General features: G+C 46.2%; 3 protein-coding genes across 3 annotated transcripts; all 3 read left to right on the top strand.

Moving 5' to 3' along the window:
• Positions 1 to 1,537: 1,537 nt before the first annotated feature.
• Positions 1,538 to 1,849, top strand: BJ212DRAFT_1203827 (uncharacterized protein; the record flags this gene model as incomplete). The annotated part of the gene is made up of 1 exon (XM_041329120.1): positions 1,538 to 1,849. A coding segment is annotated over one exon (312 nt), but the record flags the coding sequence as incomplete, so codon positions are not given.
• A 1,810-nt stretch (positions 1,850 to 3,659) lies between these two features.
• BJ212DRAFT_1477097 (uncharacterized protein) lies at positions 3,660 to 6,510 on the top strand (the record flags this gene model as incomplete). The annotated part of the gene is made up of 10 exons (XM_041339490.1): positions 3,660 to 3,767; positions 3,821 to 3,910; positions 3,964 to 4,067; positions 4,139 to 4,389; positions 4,423 to 4,614; positions 5,186 to 5,281; positions 5,331 to 5,645; positions 5,697 to 5,765; positions 5,824 to 6,175; positions 6,225 to 6,510. The coding sequence occupies 10 exons, from the start codon at positions 3,660 to 3,662 to the stop codon at positions 6,508 to 6,510; spliced, it is 1,863 nt and encodes a 620-aa protein (XP_041197085.1).
• Positions 6,511 to 10,177: 3,667 nt separating this feature from the next.
• Positions 10,178 to 12,249, top strand: BJ212DRAFT_1296673 (uncharacterized protein; the record flags this gene model as incomplete). The annotated part of the gene is made up of 7 exons (XM_041332486.1): positions 10,178 to 10,323; positions 10,590 to 10,791; positions 10,852 to 11,082; positions 11,134 to 11,209; positions 11,308 to 11,444; positions 11,997 to 12,008; positions 12,136 to 12,249. The coding sequence occupies 7 exons, from the start codon at positions 10,178 to 10,180 to the stop codon at positions 12,247 to 12,249; spliced, it is 918 nt and encodes a 305-aa protein (XP_041197084.1).
• Between the last annotated feature and the right edge of the window lie 164 nt (positions 12,250 to 12,413).

Genomic DNA, 12,413 nt, shown 5'->3' with positions numbered 1-12,413 from the left:
GATGTGAAGTCAACTGCAAGTGATGTGAATGGCACATAGCCAATTCAATGGGTCCAGGTGCGAGTGTTGAGAGAGAGAATGTGGCCAAACAAAATCCATGGCGCAGGAAAGGTGATTGATAGATGTAGGAGGTAGAGGTGAAGATCGATGATGAGTTAACACCAGGACAACATTTGCAGTGCAACAACTGCAACAACAAGACCAAACAAACAGATGTTGATAATCAATAATCAATGATCAATAAGATCTATGGGAATTCCCACCAATCCAAGTTTGTGTTCAAACTTCACCCCACACACCAGTTTCCCCACCTCAAATTCCTCTTACACTCCCTCCTTGCCTGTCGTATTTGTTGCCCCTTCAAGCCGTCTCCCTCTCAAAATTCACCTGGACCCATTGAACTGGCTACAAGCCGTTCACATCGCTTGCAGTTGACTTCGCATCTGGAGAGTCGCCCCAGCTGCTCTCTTGTTGTTGCACCAGTGGGGTTGAAGACTCTCTTGGGAGTACCCTACATTAGTTTCTGCACTCGCTGCCTGCCTTACTCTTGCACCAAACATTTTCACAAGGTTTGTTTTCTTCAATTGATTTTAACACTCACATCCTTGCAGGCTCACAAACATCACTGGGAATATCCTGCACTTACCTGTCAACCATGCTACCTGCATCACAATCACACAGGCCCGTTGAAAGTTCGTCTTTGTGATGTGACTTCACTTTAACCGATTTCAACACCAAAACTGATACAGTCTTACAGATTTGATAACCTTCCAGGCTCACAAACTTCATTGGGAACTCCCTGCACTTACTTTTCTACTGTGCTACATGTGTTAAAATCACACAAGCCTGTTGTTAGTTCGTCTTTGTGATGTGAGTTCACTTTAATCTTTTCAAACACCAAATTGATACAGTCTTACAGATTTGATTTGATTTGAGTTGATAACTATGCCTACTGTGTTAACTAAGTTCACTCCTTACAGGTGCCCAGATGGTAAGACTATCATTTATATGCCATCTATTACCTTCTGACAAGATGTTTACAGTGGCTATCAGTGCCCTGGATGCAAGAGCCATTGGCTATCAAGAACCACTTGTCATCACCACTCTGAATATGGATTGGGTACCAGAACTCCACAATGATGACCTAGAAGAACTCAGGGCTTGAGCAGATGGACATTTTGGAGCTGCTGATTGTTTCCAATGGCCACAGATGTATTGTAAAGAGTTCAAATACACCGTCTGCATCCCTTGCAAGGATGCCTCATCAATTGACCTGCAATTTGCCTGGTTCACTCCCACTACAGCTGACTTTGCCATTCAACCTGGGACTGCATTTGCTGTTGGTTCACTACACTCACATATCATTGACAGTATTGACAACTTGCTTACCATTGCTCGCAAGCGAGTTCAACCATGGCAGGCGAATTAGGCAGGCAAGAAGGACATCATCATTAACATGCTTGCATCCCTCAAGCATGACATCAATGTGCTCCGGTGACATCCCTTGATGTACTGTGATATCATCATCTTTGTTACCCAAGCACAATGCTTGTTCCTCAACATCATGGCTTTCATGGACTTCATTGAGATAGTTCAACCTCATCTCACCTCAGGCTGGTCTTCTTGGGGTCTACTTGACGGGAACTCGAGATTGATGGGCTGCTTTACTACTGATTCAAAGACTTGTGATATATTTCTCAATGCCAGTGTGCCTGTGTGGCTTGTTCACGCAGAGGCTTATATTTCTCCCCAGATGAACATCATCAAACTGGTCGTCCTGACATTCCCAGATGATCTGACAAGGAACATCTATTGTGAAGGCAACATCATGCGGCCATTCCCCCTCCTGTATTGTGGCCCTGGTGGCTTCAACTGTCACTTTCATACCCGTTGGGCCTACACTGGCACTTTTGCTGTGAACCCTGGTGCCCCATTGCCTTCAACACTGCTTCAAACCCCAGCTAGTGGTAAAGCTCCCTCTCAGGGACAAAAAAATGAGAAGGCATGAAACATTACTTCATCTCAATTGATGAAGCAAAGTGTGTGTATTTCTATTGTAATTGACACTAGAACCTTACTGTTTTTTTGTCTTTAGAAGTTTCTAAGGTTGCTGATGGCCAACCTAACCATGACAAATGGGAGGACCTCCATTGCCCAGAAAACCCCGAAGCCATCGGCTTTTGGACTTCTGCCTTCCAGAGAGCAAACAAGGACAAAGATCACATCAAAAAGGGTCTCGTTGATCAAGGGTATTGGTTCCCTGAGCCTGCACTTCTCATTACTCCTAGTTCACTGGAGCATAAGAAATTATTTGTTGTGAACTGGCTTGCTGCATGACCGCTGTGGATCAGTCATGTCAATCACAACCCTCCAGAGTGCTTTCCACACCACAACTTTGGTGAGATTTTCTTAACAGTAGCCCCTCTGGCGAGCCCTCCATAATAGCCTTGTTGTCGGCAGGTCCTACTGCTGCAGCCTCACAGAAGCAAGCAGCCACACAAATATTTGGCGAAGATCTTCAGGACACCCAGGGAACCACATGGGCCATTGGCAAGAATGTGCAGTGGCGTAATATGTCCATTTCAATTATGTCTCTTTGCAACCCTCCTTTGCGCTTGATGCACCTTATACTCTGGGAATTGTATGAACTCAATTTCCAGTATGAGCTTCTAGCTCTAGATCAAGTCATGGCCCGCACATCATGGGAGGAGTCACAACATAATTGCCGGGATCTCCTTTACAGTATTTTCCCTGAAGAGGGCGGCTTTGTGATGTGGTCATCATCTTTACCTGATGACAACAGTGGGTTGTGGAGTCGTCAGATGATTGACACTTTCCCCTACATTGAAAATTTCCGCAAGCTGTTGTCCTGCTGGGAGGATTCCCCATCATGCCTCAATGCGCCATTGGATGCAAGTGTTTTCAATGTTACTATGTACTTCCAGATCATGCAACCAGCCTGTGATTTTTATGTGCAATGTTTCTTTGACCACTTCGGCAGGCCCCCTGTCGTCCCACACCGCTTTCCTGCATAATTTTTCCTGTATCTACAAGTTTCATTCAGCGATCTGAGTCATGGTAAGCCTGTTTACACTATATTCATTCTATTGCATTTAAAATCAACACAGCCAATTTAGTTCTGCAATTATGCCATGTTCTGAACAGACATGTGTTTCATCTGTACATGGTCCAATCGTGGCCATTTGTGCCAAGAATTTGTATATTTGTTAGTGGATGCAATACATGGACTGTTGTTTGGGCAAGGCTATTTTACTGATTATTTTTCACTGATCTGAATATGCTGACCATAATGTGTCTTGTCTTGCATTCCTTGGTATTGACTTGATGGGCCTGATCCCTCAGCCCAAGTAACTAACCCAATATTTCATATGTTAGCTCCGTTTGGTTTCCAGTGTTTAACCTAATGCCTCCGAACCTTCTTGAGTGGTAAGTCTTTCAGTCAATATAAAAGCCCATTATTTACTTTTTCCAGGAAATTTTCCCTCATTTTCACCCTCCACTCACTGTTACACCCTGGTTTGTCTTTATCTTCCCCCATCCTGAGGTCTGACTGTGTGTTGACTGTTTCCTTCCTGTGACTATGCATCCTGGAATACTTGGACCAACAGACTACGCATCTTACAGTCCATTTTTGAACAATGGTGAGGACATCGGCATCTTGCAAGGTTGGCCCTGCTCGCAAGGCTCCCCCTCCACACAAGGTCAGCCCTGCCCACATCACAAAGACTAATCACAAATTCTCTAAGGTGCATGGTCACTTTACTATGGGAGTCAAGTCACTAACCCTTAACTCCTGCAGCTCCCAGATACCTTGCCTATTGCTGAAGGTTCTGTTGAAGATGGAAGCCCTGAACCCTCCCCTACCAATAAGGATTCTGGTGCACTTGCAGTAAGCACAACAGTGTTCATCTTTCTGACGACTTACTGACAGACCTTCTTCAGGATGATAACACTGTGGTTGATTCTACTGTAGATGGCCCTATACTCTTCAAGAAGCGCAAGACAATATCATCAGCAGCATGTGACAGTGACAATCAATCAGACTGGTATGTTAGACAAGTATTACTGCATTATAGTATTCTAATGCTGTGCTGCCAGAGGCCTCTCCTGAGGACAGCAACTACAACGATGAGGAGAAGAGCCAGTTGGGCTCTGACAATGATGATGCTGACAAGTCACCCGTGCCTCCTGGTACACAGCCTCAACAAGCGGACAAGGATCACGTCTCACCTGCACCTCCTGCTCGACAGGCCAAGGGTAAGGGGAAGCAGCTACCTCCCCCTGCAGATGATGAAGAGCAACACAACAATCAGCATCAGGCTGACCTTGATGATGGTCAGCAGCAGGTCGACCTTGATGAAAATTCTGGTGATTCCCTTATGTCTGGCTGACTCCCACAAGAAGCCATTGATAAGGCTGTCGCCTTGGGTGACAAAACAGTTGCAGAGGTGGAGAAAATTGCCAAGGAGTATGGCAAATCAGTACGAACAATTTTGATTCAAGCTGGGTTAGCAGTGAAAACTACTTGTGCTGACAATAGTTGGAACATGTACCAAGCATGGTACAAGACAAAGCACCCCAAGTCTTCTGACAGTAAGTAGTGTGCAGTACTCATCAAATCTCTTCCTTACGTGTTTTTTCTAATGTCTACAAATGACTGGAAGCAGTTGCAACATGACCATTGGGTCAAACACTGCAATAAGCATGAAAACCCTGAATTATGGAAGGAGATCTGTGAGTTCTGGGATGGGAGCTCCAAGATCACAGAAGAGTCCTCAAAAGTGTTGTACAACCGTATCATGGCTGTACACGATGCCTTCGCCCTCAGTGTAAGTCAGTATTGCCAACACATTTCTATGTTGTCTTAAGTCATTTGCAGTGCCAAGCTTATTCGTGCCTTGAGGATATTTATGTGGGGGGTTTTGTATTATATACAGGTACTGCCGAAGTGGGTTGATGAGCAGCGGGGGTGTTTGCTGGGTCACCACTTATCCTGGAGCTTGTCAATAAGAAGCAAGCAGACATCAAAGAACTTGTTGATTACTTGATGACTGTAATCAAGTACTTATCTTTTCCCTCTATGTTTTGCTATATTAGTTTCTATATTCTAGGTACAATCGCATTGACGATACAGCTTCCTTGCTGTCCTTTACTCATTTTACAGCTCCGAAATTCAATCCTGAGCTTGCATGCGAGAAAGGGGAGGGAACTCATGACTGCAATCACTGTGTAGCTCCCATTATGATGCTCAAAAAGTTTGGTAAGTTCTTTTGTAATCATATCTATCATTGCATTCATTCTAGCTATAGAAGGTGCTGGCATCCCACATGAGGCGAAAAATATTCCCTGGAAAACTATGCTCAATTCATTATACCTTCACCAAGCACAGGTCATTGACTGGCCTGCAGGTGTCCCTCCTGTTGGCTCCGATTTTGTATTCAAGGACTTGAAGACAGACGAGCTCAAGGCACTGGTTGGTCCCTACTTAAAGCGCTGCATGGGCTCTGACTACAATGTGGAGCTTGCTCGTGTCGAACACCCAGAGCTGAAGAAGAAAAGGAAAGATAAGTTAAGTGGGGTGAAGGTTCCTGAGACAGAGTTGATGTTCATACCTTGGTTGGATGGTAAGATTGAACTTACTTGTATTATGGCACGACTCACTTAAATTCTGACAGAGTCTAAAGACTTAATGAGCAATGAAGATTCCACCATGTTGAACATCCCTCTCATCACTGACACAGATGGTAAAGTCCAGTGTACTCTCATGGACTGTGTTCTGTTTATGAAGAATCTGCTGCCTAGTATTGAGGTTCCAGACTCTGCTGGTTTCCCCCCCTCGCAATTCTCCAACTCCTCAGCCCTCCTCACCACTTGTCTGGTCCCCTTCTCCACCATGTAGGGATCACCACAAGGTCATGCCACTTCCCTGTCCCATCCCTACCAAAGTCCCTCCTCATCAACCTTCATTGCAGAAAGGTGTTGTCATGCATACTTTGAACCCTCAACTTATGTCTCGAATAACTCACCCTGCACCTGGCACACCTGTGAAATCTCACAAGGTTGCAGAAGTACCACTTGTTCAGAAGTGCCAACGAGATGAGAGTGATGGTGAGGATCACAAGGTTGGCAGATGGATGATGAGCAGTGCTACACAGTATGTCTTCTGCTTGTCACACAAATCCACTACTGATTATCATGACTAGCCATTATTCCCATGGCCATCAGCAGCAGCATCACTTGCAGCACCATCCCACTCAACAACCTTGTCATTGTAGCCCATCACCACCTATTCGCCATTCTCATCATCATGGCTATGCTCACTCCAGATCTCCAGTCCGACACCAGTATGCATATACCCAAGAATCTGCCCCTGTTGCTGGTCCATCGAGGCGTGCTACTAAGGCTTGGGTGTCTCCAATGGAAGATGAAGAAGAGGTGGAGGTAGAGGATGGTGGCTATGATCATGATTACTTCGAAGATTATGAATGAACTTCATTACCTATTCTGTCATCCTGTCAATCTCCCTGTGCCGTCTTCATGAACCTTATATCTGTTTGTCTCCAAATGCAGTTTGAATTAATGTCTTGATGTTAAGGTCGCGTGCTCAAGGGGGTTGGATCACAAGGGCTTGGCCTCAGCTTGTACGCTGTGCCCCTTTCCTGAGTATGTGCCCTTAATTTCCGGGGGCTAGAACAGTCGTCCGGAGTTTCTGGGTTTTGACTGGGGCAGATAACAGACATCCGGATCTGAAACGTGAGATAAACCCGATGGACGTCCGGATATTACCTGGGCAAGCGGATAAGACTAATCCAGATGAAGTCTGGACCAGAAACTAACAGAGGATGGACTACCCTTAAGGTAGAGTCGGAAATGTAGTCTAGGATACAATCCTAAGACTTGGAATATGACAAGAGACTTATCTCAAGTCCAGAGGACACAGGAATGAGCAGGAACTAAGATGATATTCGAACTGGAGTATTTCCAAGAGTTACAGGAGGTTTATATACTGTAGGTATCATATAGGAATCAGTCAGCAAACATAAAGGCTATGTACGAAGCATATGCAGAGTCTATTAGTAAGTAGGACAGGATCACAAATAATGAACACCGGAAATGAAATGTATGTAATGGATCAATAATCAAAAGGGAAACATGGTTAACCAGAGTCCAGAGACAGGGGCAGTCTAAATGGAGTTGGGTGCTGATATAGGGTTTGGATTCCAGAAGGGAGATAAAGATAGATCAGATCATTTAAGATCCAGATCTTGGATCCAGATATCCAGAGAAGCGGATTTAGAGTTGAGAGTCCTGGAATGGCATATGACACTTGATCATTACACATAACTATGATACCACTGACAGCAACAAATATTCAGTGTGACTTATCAAAATAAGACATTGAAAACTCCAAGTGTGGACTTGACTTGCCAGGTTACTATTGCATACTGGATATTCCCGACCTGACAATAAGGGGGGTCTGGGAATTCCCTACTGAATAATGTAGGTGGTCTTGGAAGTCCTGACTTGACAATAAGGGGGGTCTGGATATTCCCGACTGAATAATTTAGGTGGACTGGGATGTCCCAACCTGACAATAAGAGGGGTCTGGATATTCCTGACTGAATAATTTGGGTGGCTTGGAACTTCCCAATGTCAGAATATATATGGTCTGGGACATCCCAACATAACAATACAGGGGTCTGGATATTCCCAACTGAATAATTTGAGCAGTCTGGATATTCCCGAGTGAATAATTTAGGTGGACTGGGATGTCCTGACCTGACAATAAGGGGGGTCTGGATATTCCTGACTTAATAATTTGGGTGGCTTGGAACTTCCCAACATCAGAATATATATGGTCTGGGACATCCCAACAGGACAATATGGGGCTCTGGATATTCCCAACTGAATAATTTATGTGGACTGGGATGTCCCAACTTGACAATCAGGGGGGTCTAGATATTCCCAACTACATAATTTGGGTGGCCTGGGACTTCCTGACTTGACAATAAGGGGGGTCTGGATATTCCTAACTAAATAATTTGGGTGGCCTGGGACTTCCCAACTTCAGAATATATATGGTCTGGGAATCCCCAACGTGACAATATGGGGGGTCTGGATATTCCCCACCAAAGAATATGGGGGTCAGTGAAGGTGAGGACTTTGGACTATGGGGGAACTAAAGCAAGACCTGGATGCAAGACTGAACTCGACCCTAAGGACAGCTACTGAGAGAAGGTCCTCGAAATGACAGAGGGAGACTTCAAAACCAGATGAGCGTTATAGGATGCACAAAGCGCGAATACTGGAAGAAGCATGAAGAAGACGCGCACGAAAGTGCACTGATGCGATAGAAAGTGAGAGTGCACACAATGGGGGTCTAAAGTGTAGGTGCTAGAGCTATCTGGAAATGAAATCCAGTGGAGAGAGAATTGAGCTGACTAGAGGTGATCGTGCCTGTCATATCCCATATGCCAGACATAGATCCAATCATATTCCCACGCTTTCCGGACCTATTTCCGGACCCCATATCTGACTCATTCCTGGATCCCCTATCCTGTCCACCCTATGCACATTCCGTCCAGCAAGACATCCAGGCTTTACCTCCTCTCAGATTCTGGACTACATCCACCACCTCACATATCTCAGTCCTGTTTCCGCCCTGCCTTCCAGATCACCAGATCTCTGGACCTCCGGATATTAACTGTTACTATCTCTGGACCTATTCCTGCCCTCTATCCGAGATCCTGCGCCTATCCCCATTTAGGCATCTCTGCCTTTCTGGTTCTCAGTTATCTCTGTTTCCATCTTGCTGATTGATCCTTGTACTAGTTTCATCTCTGAGTTCATTTACTTATGTTCTGTCTTGCTTACCAATGTGTTTCCGCATGCTTGTACATAGCCTTACTCCTTTGCTTACTGATCCTCTCAGATAGCCTCTAGTATATAACCCCTGTACAACTACAGTAGAGTCCTCAGTCTGAATATTATCTTAGATCCTGTTCTACTTGCCAATCATCTTCTGGACTTCAGTCTGTCTGAGTCTCGTCCTTTTCCATAAGGCCTAGGGAAGGATTCCCTAGGCCAGAATTCCGGACCTTCGGATTTGTCCCCTATGTCTCTGTCCCAAGTCTAGGGATTGCTTCCCTAGGCTAGAGTCTTGCCTTTCTGGCACTTACCCTCTTTCTGGACTTAGGTCCACTTCCTGTCTCTCCGACTCTACCTAAGGGTAGTCTACCTCTGTTTGCTTCTACATCAGACTTTGTCCGATGTAGCCCCTATTCCTTCCGGACCTCTGGACCTCCTGTCTTCTGTACCTCCAGATGTCCTGACCCTCATACCTCTGGGCATCCTGTCCTTCGGATGTTCCGCCTCCGTACCTCAGATTCCCCTCATACTCAGACCTCCTGTCCTCCATACTCTGGACCTCCAGACATCTTGCCCTCCTGTCCTCCAGACCTCCTATCCTTCCATCCTGTTTTCCTGTAGAAGTATTACCTTGCAGTGGGAACTCTCCTGAGCATTTCCTGCATTCCTCCAGAACTCTCCCATGCTCCTCTGGACGTTTCCTGTGCTCCTCTGGAAGTCCTCCTGCACTCTCCACCAGAGTAGCCAGCCTCAGAAGTCCTCCAGACTTCATCGGACCATCATCAGACTTCCTCTGAAATGAAGGGCACATCCTTGGGTAAGGGGCACAGCGTACGAGCTGAGGCCAAGCCCCTCTGAGTCAGTCTCTCTCTCCTTTGAGCATGGTTCTTAACAGCGCCTATGAAGGTAGCGCACGAGTTCCAATTCTTTAGTGCTTTCAAACTAGCTCAAATGCACAAACTACTGCTACTACACAGAGGTGGGAGGTGCTAGGATAAGGTACCCTAAAAAACTCCCCCTCCCTTCCCTATATTGGGTGTTAGGCGACACTTTTAGCGTGGAGGTGAAGCAAGTAGGTAGTGATATCTGTATGTAATAGTGTTTTAAATGCAGTGCCTGTGCATTTATAGTGCTATAATCAGCCCAGAAGGTATGTCAGAGTGATAAGAGTATAATAAAAACACACCAGTGGACTTTAGTGAGGACATGGACAGGTGGACAGACTGTAGTGGAGGACCTAGAGTGGGTGCGCAGGACATGCAAGTGCGTTCGCATGCGTGTGGCGATCATGCATCAGTTTGCAATAGTGCAAGTGACTTATCCAGAGGATCAGAACCAAGTATCAGTGGGAAGGGGTGGTATATTGTCCTATAGTGGCAATATAGAGGAGCAAGTCTCTACATCCGCGGGGGACTTGAATACTGACTGTCCTCAGTCAGTCTCTGTAGTGTGAATGGACTTAGCAAAAATTCAATGAGCGGAGTCATGTGACCATGGGCATTCGCTCTGGTAAGGATTCAATAGCTGGGCACCGCAGTGTGGATGCTGTGGCCGCGAGGCTCATTGACCTGTGCTGACCTAATATGGCCATGTTGGATAAAAAACCAGGCATGTGTTGTGCTTCCTCTTCTTCCTCTTATTGCTATACCATGATAATCTTTTGACATCAGTGATGCCTCCTTTCACCCTCTCCATGCTAGACTCTTACAGTTCCCCCCTCCATCCCCTGGGCTAGAAGAGCGCAGTGAGGAACCACCCCAGGAAATGCCAATGACACTCGTCCTTCGCACTTGGAGCATGGTTGTTGTGACTTTTGTCACATGCATGGAGACACATCCAGGGCTAAAGCAAGAGCTCCTGGAAGAGATAGAGGATTGGTTGCAAGAGTGGAACCGCATCTCGGTGAGTTGTTGCTTTAGTATTTGGTTTCTGCCCTTCTAATGTGTTTTACCTGTCTTCCAGACAGCCATGGCTGCGTCTAGTGACAAGGCACGCGCTGCGGGCATTGCACTCAACTTGGACGAGGGCGAGGTGAAACTCCTCACCGAAACGACTAAGTGGGCAGGCGTGGCCCAGAAGACTGTCAGCGATTGGAAGAAGCATGCTGAAGAGCTGATGGCTGCTGCCACTGACGCACGCACTGGCAAGGCTCCCGCAGTTACAGCTGCAGAGGATTGCGATATGGGGGTTCTGGTAAGTGATTGCACCTTCCTTTTCCTGGCTGTTAATGATGCGTTCTTCTAGTGTCCTGGGGGTTGCATGTCTACTCCTAAGTGCAATTGCTGCACTGTGCGCGGCATCATGTGCAACGGCACACTGGGTACGTGCTGCCCATCCTGCATGCATCTGCACCAGGCTTGCTTGTTTGGTAAGTTGTTTTTAGTATGGGTCGCGTTTTTACTGATAATGCCTTTTTAGCCAAGCGCAAGGCCGTTCCTGGTGCACCTTGTTCACACAAGGTTGTGTGTTCTGGTGAGGCCACTGTGCCTGCGCCTACTGTTACCACTGCTGATGATGCAGACACATCTGGCAAGTCGGAGGTCAAGATCCAGGAGGTCCTGCCTCCTCTGTTACAGCGAACTAGGATGGGTGTGACGACAGATACTCGATAAGAGTAATGTCTGGGGTCAGATCAAGACCTCGCAAATGCAAGGCGTCTTAAGACAAGTTAGAGAGAGTGTCTCCAACTTGAATATTGATATCAGACACTTAGGATTGGGGGTCCTAAGCGAAGGATGTTTCAGGTAAAACCTAGTAGATTAAAGTAAAGATCTGCTAAGTACATGACCGAGCTTTTATAGGTAATCATAGCTTTAGGGCCGGTACATGTTCGTCATCAAGACGAGTCAGAGATAAGACATACATCATGGAAGAGTGAGTCAGAGATAAGTCATACATCATGGGAAGAGTGAGTCATCTAGCGATGGCTGCGGCGATCGTGATGTAATACAGATATGGTAAAAGGTTCATCCTAGTGATAGCGCAACAAGGCGCGGTCATGACATAATACACAGGTGAAGTAAAGAAAAGAGATAGGGGCAGACATGATTGTAACATCCTCAAAAGAAGGACATCCATCCTTCCTGCCCCCTTCCTGCCCATGCCAGGAATGGAGATATGTGAGTAAGGGAGTTAGAGGAAGAGCTTGTGCGTGTGCATGCTGAGAGCAGGCATTTGGAATGGGAGAACAAGGGGCTGTGCGCAAGCAATGCATGCTATAGTAAGTTCATTCTGAACATGAGGCAGCACTCACATGGCCAGGAGGCGGAGTTGCTCCTCATGTCCAACAAGCTCTACACGATGTCAGATGACTGGAGCATCATGGAGAGGGAGATGGGGGACATCCTCAGGGAACAGTAGAGTAGCGCGTGTTATGTAATTGTACCTTTCTTGGATTGCTGGTGCCGGGCACCCCTCATGTACCATAGATATATCTGCGTGCCAATGTGCACTGTATAAATAATGTGTTTGATGTCACGTTGCATTCCAAGTCCTGGTCCAGTCCAATCCATGTCCTAAGTCGC

This window comes from Suillus subaureus (assembly GCF_016647635.1).
Source record: "Suillus subaureus strain MN1 chromosome Unknown BJ212scaffold_5, whole genome shotgun sequence".
Taxonomy (NCBI): Eukaryota; Fungi; Basidiomycota; class Agaricomycetes; order Boletales; family Suillaceae; genus Suillus; species Suillus subaureus.
This window is presented reverse-complemented; position numbering and strand designations above follow the sequence as displayed.